The sequence below is a fragment of the Alosa alosa genome, chromosome 6, assembly GCF_017589495.1.
Source record: "Alosa alosa isolate M-15738 ecotype Scorff River chromosome 6, AALO_Geno_1.1, whole genome shotgun sequence".
Taxonomy (NCBI): Eukaryota; Metazoa; Chordata; class Actinopteri; order Clupeiformes; family Clupeidae; genus Alosa; species Alosa alosa.
The window spans coordinates 29,822,541-29,832,922 of NC_063194.1; the positions used below are offsets into that span (position 1 = coordinate 29,822,541).

Consider the following 10,382-nt stretch of genomic DNA (forward strand, 5'->3'; position numbering starts at 1 on the left):
TCAGGAACGTGCCCTTGTTTACTGTGGACAATTGGGCAACTTCATATGCAAATCTATAAATGTGCAATGACACATGCAATGCACCTAATCAAGTGCATGATGCCCTGAACCCATTAGTAGATTAATGCACTAAGGCTACACTGTGTTTTGCTAGACTGTACAGTTGATAGGTCAGTATAGGATGGTGATTTGTGTTTGGTCTAAAGACCTGCACTGCATGCATATTCATTCAGTATAGAAGTCCATAGGTTACAAGACAGTGTTTTCAAGGCATGGTGGCTGTGCATTATCAGGTGACTATGTCCATAGGTTACAAGACAGTGTTTTCAAGGCATAGTGGCTATGTGTTATTATGTGACTATGCCCATAGGTTACATAGTGGCTGTGTGTTATCATGTGACTATGCCTATAGGTTACAAGACAATGTTTTCAAGGCATAGTGGCTGTGTGTTATCATGTGACTATGCCTATAGGTTACAAGACAGTGTTTTCAAGGCATAGTGGCTGTGCGTTATCATGTGACTACGCCCATAGGTTCCAAGACAGGGAGAATGAGGAGAGGGTGGGAGTGAGGGGGGGGGGTGGGGATGGGGAGAGAGTTGTGTTTCTGAATACATAATTTGAATGACTGATATAACGAGGTGAGCTCAGTCTGCGTTAGCAGTGGCCAATGCCAATTAATGCTAACTAATTAAATTCCATTGCACAAAGTGTGAGCAAAGGCCAACACAGAGTGTTCATATTGCTCAAAATATCTATTTTCTTTAAAGGACCAGCAGCTATAAATAATAACTTCATACATTTCAGTCCCATTCATGTTCCAAAATATAAGTAAATAAGTGAACACAAGCAGGGATCCCGAGCACTCCGTCAAAGACCGGGAGTCATTTAAATGCAATAAATAATTCAGTTTCATTAAGTTCTGACATCTTCCCACAGAGGGAGATACTTGGAGACTGAATCCTCAAAAATTGCTCCAACAACCGCATTGTGGCTGCCAGCCGCGCACGGCCACTTTGGGGATGTCAGCACCTTAAAATAAAGATGAGGGCCGCAGTGCTCCAATCCCATAATCCCGAGATCAAGTGGCGAGCGAATCAGAGACAGAGGAGCCAAAGAGGGGAATCTAATTGTGACTTTGATGCGGCAGCTTTGAAGTGGTAAACTCACTCTGTTTGATTTAATCCCTCGCTCGCTCACTCACTCGCTCGCTCGGGCCTCTCCTGTCTCTCGCTGATCTCTCTGCATGCCAAACATGTTTGTTCCCATCATAACTCCTGTTTGGAGGGCTTGCTTTATACTGATGCTTCATCATTAATTAAGGACACAACAACCTCCTTCAAACACACACACACACGCACACACACACACACACACACACACACACACACACACACAAAAGCATTACAAATCCCTCAAAACAAATATCAGTGGAATACACCATATTCACATTAAGTTAAAATTTACAATGGTGACAATAAATGTGACAACACGATTCCACAACTTCGTGGGATTTCATTTAGATAAGTGCTTGATAGATATTAAATATTAACAAATTCAAAGGTTATGTTTACATGTCTTGAAGGAACTGCTTAGTGCTGTAATTGTTGAATCATCTCGAAATGTTTACTGACTGACATTTGTTTAATACAGTACTAATCAATCTAAACTCTGTGCTCGTGGCTGCCTGTCTGTCTGTTGCAGGGGCTATTGTTAATGTGCATAACTAATTTATTATGATGACAGAAGGACTGAAATGGCTGTAATAATTTGTCAATATTACAAATAACACACTCACTGCTATTGTCTACTGTATGTGGCTGAAACATATTGTTAGGCCTTGCAATTAGAGTTTGCAAAGAGGCTAATGCCATTGAAAGTCTGCACAACAACGTAAACAAAGAAAAATACTTATTATTAAAGTGAAGATGTCGTGATAACAGCTGTTAAGCTTGCAATTAATACCGTAGGGTTTTAGAATAGAACACTTAGCAGATAAACAGACAGCTAGAAAAGACACAATTCATATATTTTTGCTATGGTAGTCCTATTTCATGTTTCCCTTTTTTTCACACACTACGTGAATGCTTCTTCAAGTCTTGACTTCCGTCTTCTGGAAGTCTCTTGGTATCAATGACTGAATTAGTCCTTGATGATGTAACAGGGATTTAATACGTTGTTGTGGCAGGAAGAACAATAAATGTTATTAAAAGTCATGGCATTACTATATTGCAAATGTCATATATCACTGAAATGTAAGTATTTTGTGATGTTTACACTGTTTTATTTATTGAGTGTTGTGATGTTTACACTGTTTTATTTGTCTTTGTCTTTGTATCAGGATCAGGATCAGGACCTCCAATGGGCACTTGTGTTTGTGTTGGCTGATCCATGCAGGTAACCAATCGTTGGTTGTTTATGTTTTAAGTTTAAGTTTCACACGTGACATGGCCTGCAAGTTCTCAATCTATAGGACAAGTCGTTCCCACGTTCTAGATGCAGTACCGCTGCATGAAAATGGAGGAAGTAGCACTAAAGTTTCTATCCTGTATATTTGATTAACTTTGTATTTGAATATTTTACCATTATCTGGTTGTGTAGATATATTGAATGTATAACATTATATGATTAATACGATCATTTACATACACTTATGCATTTATCTGTTACACCTACATTCACATACACATTTATGTCAAAACTGCATAAATCACAGAGAGAGAAAGGATGCTTTGCACCAGATCAAGCTACAATCTAATTCCCACCTGGAACCTGTACATACACACAGTGTATATGTATCAACTTCATTCATACATATAGTTCATTGGAACTTCATTCCAATGGCGAAAAGAACAGCCCAGGTTTTGGTAAACTGTCTTTCCTATTAACTTTATAATTGATTATTTGATTCTTGCATTTGATTTGATTACTTGCATTCTGGGAGTTTTTTTGGCAGACCAGACAAAGTGCACTGCATAACTCAATTGAGCTTTAATTAGCATTACCTTTCAGCTCACTGGATTATCCACACTAAAATGCCAACATGTCATTTTTGGAGAGTCGATGATATAAAAACAAATTAACAACCAGCAATTTACGATGCACAGGATGATAAGGCTGAAGTACCGTGCAATATACAGACGTCTGCAGTCCACAGCCAGAGAAGGGGACCTTTGCTCATCTGAAGTGTCTGGATATGTCTGAATAAGACAGAATAATCTTATTGGAGAAGATTTTACTGCTTTAAGGCAGTGGTCCTCAAACTACGGCCCGCCACCTCATTTTGGGTGGCCCCCCAAAACATGTCCGTGGTATATAGCATCTGGCCCACGCACGGGAGTACGACATGTCAAACTATAACCTCCGTAATTTCCCCCATTCATTCTCTATGGCAAGTCTTAACAATACACATGTAATACTCTTTTTGTCCACTGGTGGTTGTTTTGCCGCTGTTTCGCGTTAGCCATCGAAAACAGAATGAACCTACCTGCAATCAATGTAAGAGGCCTATGCTGACTGCATCAGTGCTCAAAGTATTCTAAAAGTTTATCAATGAATTGTAAATAACTAACTAACTTCTATTCAAGTCATATTTCTGGGACTTTCTGGGGTAATTATTTCTATTTTTTATTTACTCTTCAAATGTTCATACAAATTCACAAAGTTCTTATCAGGTGCTTTTTAGATAGATAGATAGATAGATAGATAGATAGATAGATAGATACTTTATTGATCCCCAGGGGAAATTCAAGGTCTCAGCAGCAGCATACATACAACACAAACACATTCTTTAACAGCAGAAAGAGTAATTAAAGTATATAATATAAAAACACAACTAAGCAGTAAGGACAGTAGAAGATAAAGAATATGCTAAATATACTAAAATACAAATTATACTAACACTTAATACAATATATAAAAATATACTAAAATACAAATTACAAAAATACAAATTATACTACATAAGACCTTATTTCCAAGTAAGCAAGTGTGATATTTATCAGTGGAGACCGTTTTCAGCACGCGTTCATCCAGTCCTTCTAATTGCAGAGTTCAAGCAGGTGCTAGGCTAGCGCAAGTCAACGGTATGTGCTAGCCTGCCACTAAAGACAGTCTTACCCACTCCAAAGTACACCTGAGGCAAATTCAGACAATCGATGTAAATGTCTGTGTTGATAGAATAGTGTAAGAAATACAACTACCCTTGCATCGCGTTGCAATAATTATACTTTGGTCCCTAAAGTTGTTAGTAGTCATTTTGCAACTCAGCGGGCGGACTGATATTACCAAGGCTACTACTAGGTATCCCCATTGGAGTCGCTTTACTGTTTACTTTTCGCAAGTACTACTAACCGGAGCAAGTATAATTCCGCCGCTGCTAAGAAACTAGTCCCTCAAAATGTAATGCGATCGTTGAAATGCAAGGATAGAATAACGTTACAAATAACACTGTCAATACAGACATTTATATCGATAGTCTGGCGTTATAATTTATTTGCCTCGGGTGTACTTTGGAGTGGGTAAGACTGTCTTTAGTGGCAGGCTAGCACATACCGTTGACTTACGCTAGCCTAGCACCTGCAAACTCTGCAATTAGAAAGACTGGATGAAACGTGTTGAAAACGGTCTCCACTGATAAATATCACACTTGCTTACTTGGAAATGAGGTCCTATGTCCAAAATCCTGAACCACCCCTTTAAAAATCCGATTTTGTTTACAATGCTTGGAGTTTGGTGCTGGGCTGCCCTATTTGTCATCAACGGTTAGGTCGAGAATTCTTGTCGCAAAATCAAAGTTCCACTGGAGCTCCAAACGGATTTGTACACGTAAATGTAAAATGTAAATATAAATCAGGTTTCTAGGCCAAGTATACTTGCGTATACAAGAAATTTGGTCTCTGCATTTATCCCATCCATGAATTAGTGAACACACAGTGCACACACAGTGAGGTGAAGCACACACTAACCCGGCGCAGTGAGCTGCCTGCTACAGCGGTGCTCGGAGAGCAGTGAGGGGTTAGGTGCCTTGCTCAAGGGCACTTCAGCCGTTCCCACTGGTCGGGGATCGAACCAGCGACCCTTCGGTTCCAAGCCCAAAGCCCTAACCAGTAGGCCACGACTGCCCCACGCAACCTTACAACACTGTTTACAGCTCTTCGAGTCATGTTAAAATGTCATTTTTGGTACATAGCTAATTTAGATACACTTATGGAGTGGGTGCTTGCGTTTCTTTAGGAATTCGCCGTCTTGGTTTGTTTTGTAATGAATATTAAATGACACATACACGTAAAAGGGCCGAAATAGGTGACGTTCCAATAGCAAATCAAAAAAAGGTCTAGGGGGACACATGAGAGAATGAGCTGTGACCTGTGTGTGTGTGTGTATGTATGTGTGTGTGTGTGTGTGTGTGTGTGTTTGACTGACTGAATGTTTTCTGAGCAATTATTACATCTGTCAAATTCTGAATTGTAGACAAAAATAAAGAAGTACAATGTATGTGTGTGTGTGTGGGGGGGGGTTGACCTACCGGATGCTGTTGTCCATGCGTGAGACGGTGAGGTAGGCGGCCAGGTTGGCCGTGTAGGAGGAGCAGACGATGAGTGTGAAGAGCCACCAGCTGCCCATCACAATCCGCAGAGCCACGGAGCCCACCACCGAGTCACCACCTACAGAGACACGGGGGAGAGGAGAGAGAGGGAGAGAGAGAGAGAGAGAGAGAGAGAGAGAGAGAGAGAGAGAGAGAGGGAGGGGAAACAGAGAGGAGGGAGAGAGAGAGGGAGGGAGGGAGAGGGAGAAAGAGAGGGAGAGAGAGAGGGAGGGAGAGAGAGAGGGAGAGAGAGAGATGGAGAGGAGGGAGGTAGAGAGGGGAGAGGGAGGGAGAGAGGGAGAGAGAGAGAAGGAGGGAGGGAGAGAGTGAAGGAGGGAGGGAGCGAAAGGGAGAGAGAGAGGAAAGGAGGGAGAGAGAGAAGGAGGGAGGGAGAGAGAGAGAGAGGTAGAGAGGGGAAGGGAGAGAGAGAGGAAGAGAAAGAGGTGACTTCTTTGACATTTATATGAAACAAGCAAAGTAGATCAGTCCTGCCCAACATAATAATGTATTTTGTTTTGTATCAGCAGATACAAAGAGAGTTTTATAGATTAGTCCCACATTTATTTAGTGCACTCTTAGTGGATATCTGTGTTTTTAAAAGACCAAATTGCAAACACAGCGTTATATTGACATGAGTGAGAGAGCAGAGGGGGGAGCAGAAGGGAGTGGAGAGGAGAGGAGAGAACAGAGGAGAGGAAAGGAGAGAGAGGAGAGGAGAGGAGGGGAGAGGAGGGAGAGGGAGGGGAGAGGAGAGGAGAGGAGGGAGGAGAGGGAGAGGAGAGGAGAGGAGGGGAGGGGAGAGGAGGAGAGGAGAGGAGAGGAGAGGAGGGAGAGGAGGGGAGGAGGGGAGAGGAGAGGAGGAGAGGAGAGAGAAGGGAGAGGAGAGGGAGAGGAGAGGAGGAGAGGAGAGGAGAAGGGAGAGGAGAGGAGAGAGGGAGAGGAGAAGCCTTGGCTAGTTTGGTCCTTGGTCCTGCTGTGTGCTGAGTGTCTCACTGCTAATGCAGCGTTGCTCGACTCAGCTGGAGAAAACAGAGCATTGGACTGGAGTAGCCCACCAGCCTTCAGCACCCTGACCTTGACTCTGACCTTGACCTTGACCTTGACCCTGCCCCCTAACTCGGCCTTGTGTGGCTGGGGATGGTGGCCCTGGAGGGAGCCGGGAGCGAGGCTGGCATGGACCAGTGGAAGAGAGGAAGGAGCAGAACAAAACAGCAAGGCAGCTGCAGATCAGCAGAATACTTGTATAGGAGAATAAAAGTCAAGCTTTTAGAAACTCAGCTTTTAGCCGTTTCTGAAGGGGGTGGAGAGAAGAGCTGCTCTGGGAGAGAGAGGGGGGGGGTTACAGGAGTGAGTGGAGGGGGGGCAGGAGAGGGTCTATACAGGAGTGAGTGGAGAAGGTCTATACAGGAGTGAGTGGAGAGAGGGGGTTACAGGAGAGAGGGGGGTCTATACAGGAGTGAGGGGAGAGAGAGGGGGTTACAGGAGTGAGTGGAGAGAGGAGATGCTTTGTTTGCCCTCTTGGGTCTGATTCAATGCATTCAGTGCTGATTCTTTTGGGTGATTCTGCATGTTTTAATGTATTTGAAAATGTAAGCAACTTTAAACAGCAGTCCCGCAGTCAAAGTATTCAAATGTTAAAATTGCAATAGAACAGTTCAACAATGCACTGTGAGTGGACATGCCATATTTACAACAATGTGTTTGGGCATTGCAGTTGCAGAGGGCCTGTTAACAGCTGGTGACCGGTCACTCATGAGAGCAAACCAGCTGATTTCACTACAATGTAACTGTTAAATAAAAAACAAATGCAACAGAATTAGGAGACAAGAGATGCCAGATGGGGCCTTGTTTGTTTGAAGATCTTGGTTTGTTATGATGAATACTGTCCAGTTTAATCCAAACAGAATGATTTTGATGAATAAAAACGGACTGAAAAAAAAAACATACTCATCTTAATAAATGAAATATGCTCTCTAAGCTTTTGATCAAGTATTCAGATTATGTTATTGCATCCTGATCGTGCACATACTTATTATTCTTACCTTGGCACCTCCTGGAGACTTGCTAATGCAGATCATTAAACCCCACTAACCTTGTTTTGCTATGTAGTCAAAACAGTCAATACCACTGGCTCACTGGCTCTCTCTCTCTCTCTCTCTCTCTCTCTCTCTCTCTCATACACAACACACACAGACAGACACACACACACACACACACACACACACACACACACACACACACACACACACACACACACACACATGGGCCTGCTGTAAAAGCATTACCATTAGGCTGAGGTGTTTGGAGGAGCTACTGGGCAAGGCCTTCTCAGATTTAATAATCGCCCAGTCAACGAACAAGCCAACAGGGTTAGGTGGCAGAGCGCCAGGCACTGAGCGATGCATCTCTCGGTTGTTGGCAGAGCAGGCTGTGTTTGGGGGTGTGGGGGATAGTTGCCAAGGTGGTCGTGTCTTTTATTCCCATGTTTTCGGGGTATTCAGTGGCAGAAGAAGACTGAACATCTGCCCTTAAAGACTGAACATCTGCCCTCAAAGGCATCTCAGTGGTGGAAGAAGACTGAACATCTTCCCTCAAAGGCACCTCAGTGGTGGAAGAAGACTGAACATCTGCCCTCAAAGGCACCTCAGTGGTGGCGGCAGCAAACACACTTCAGATTCAGCCAGCGTGTGTCACGCCATGCATGTTCAAATGGACGAGGCAGTGGTGACTTTTCTCATGTGTAGTTCAGCAGTGGTGACTATTCTCCCAGAATAGAACACCCAGATGGTTCTGCTGTAACGCCCCATAGACCACCCAGATGGCACTGTGTAGAGAACGCCCAGATAGCTCTGTGTAGAGAACGCATGTACCTTGCTGTACGAACGCCCCGTAGACCACCCAGATGGCGCTGTGTAGAGAACACCCCGTAGACCACCCAGATAGCTCTGTGTAGAGAACGCATGTACCTTGCTGTACGAACGCCCCGTAGACCACCCAGATGGCGCTGTGCAGGGAGCTGGACACCGTGGACACCTGCTGGTGTGGGGGTGGCGGCGGGTTCTGGCTCCGTAGGGACTGGACGCGGGCCAGCAGGAAGATGAGCACCCCGACCACAGGGATGGCGGCCGCGATGCAGGCCCACACGGCCAGGTCAAAGGGTGCGAAAAGCGAGAATATGTTGATCTTCTCCTCAGGCTTCCGCAGCAAGATGCCCACTGAGTAGTCCATGTAGCGCTTGCTGAAGTCCACCACGTTCTCCCGCTCGGGCGTGATGGTGATGGCCGACACCGCCAGGTCCGCTCGCTGGAGGACAGAAGGGGGAAAAGTAAGGCAACACAAGAGGGTCACACAGAGTAAACATGATTTGTTTATTGACTCAACTCAACCCAGGCAAGACATCTTGTTGCACTGAGTAAAGTCAAGTGATCACTGCACACACAGCGTGAATGGCTCATTTATTTATTGACTCTACTCAACCCAGGGAAGGCACCTTGTTGCTTGGACTGACTTAAGTAAAGTCAAGTGATCGCACCAAGTGGTTTGGGTTGCAGAAATGAGCGCATGTTCTGGGTGGAAATCCATCCACAACGCCAAGCTCAAATAAGAACGTAAAGGAGAGCTAGTGTAGAGAGTGTAGTGCAGACGTCCTGTGTAAAGCCCACGTTTTAATTGTTGCTATGTTGGTTTTTTATGTTTTAATTATTACTTTTAACCATTTATGCTTTTAAGTACTATCACCTTGTGTGTTTTATGTTTTCTTCTTATTATTATTTTATTCTTCTTCTTTACTTTTTAAACTATTCTTTGACTATTGCCCGTCTATGTTTTTATTAGCTGTTCCTGTTTGCTTTTGTTTATGTAAAGCACATTGAATGACCTCTTTGTATGAAATGTGCTATATAAATAAAGTTGTAAACTTGACTTGACAAGTTCTGCACATGTTGGAAGGGACTTGCTGGCTGTGCTGGTGGTTTGGTCACTACTTTCAGAGTTGGTCAGCTTCCTGTTTGATACAACTGGCTGTGCTGGCGTTTGGTCACTACTTTCAGAGTTGGTCAGCTTCCTGTTTGATTCAACTGGCTGTGCTGGCGGTTTGGTCACTACTTTCAGAGTTGGTCAGCTTCCTGTTTGATACGACTCGCTGTGCTGGCGGTTTGGTCACTACTTTCAGAGCTGATACGACTGGGCTGTGCTGGTCATTTGGTCACTTCCTGTCTGATACGACTGGGCTGTGCTGGTGGTTAGGTCACTTCCTGTGTGATACAATTGGGCTGTGCTGGTGGTTAGGTCACTTGCTGTGTGATACGACTGGGCTGGGGTGGTGGTTAGGTCACTTCCTGTGTGATATGACTGGGCTGGGGTGGTGGTTAGGTCACTTCCTGTGTGATACGACTGGGCTGTGCTGGTGGTTAGGTCACTTCCTGTGTGATCCGACTGGGCTGGGGTGGTGGTTAGGTCACTTCCTGTGTGATACGACTGGGCTGGGGTGGTGGTTAGGTCACTTCCTGTGTGATACGACTGGGCTGGGGTGAGCTCTAAAGCTGCAGCTGTCTAGTCTCGATAACCTATCTGTGATCTCGGATCATTTGTTCCAGTGGTGAAGAAAAGTATGTGTGGTCGCTTCCACAATTTGTTGCCATGGTAAATCGCTGCTGTCCAGGGGTCTGATGTGTTTGTTAGTGCAGTCCAGATATAGAACAAACTCCCTGAGCACATTAAGACTGCTCCAACCATTGCCACTTTTAAAACCCAATTGAAGACCACCCTCTTCTCTATGGCTTTTTCCTGTTTTTAA

At 44.3% G+C, this 10,382-nt stretch overlaps 1 protein-coding gene across 2 annotated transcripts in view; it reads right to left on the minus strand.

The window, feature by feature from the left end:
* The window catches only part of grid1b (glutamate receptor, ionotropic, delta 1b), a 409,043-nt gene that overhangs the window by 21,736 nt on the left and 376,925 nt on the right, over positions 1-10,382 (minus strand). For both annotated transcript variants that reach the window (XM_048246568.1, XM_048246567.1), the window contains exons 11-12: positions 8,554-8,890; positions 5,528-5,666 (exon numbers count right to left, since the gene is read on the minus strand). In XM_048246568.1, the coding sequence (XP_048102525.1) occupies positions 5,528-5,666; positions 8,554-8,890 (476 nt within the window). The remainder of the gene's footprint in view (positions 1-5,527; positions 5,667-8,553; positions 8,891-10,382) is intronic.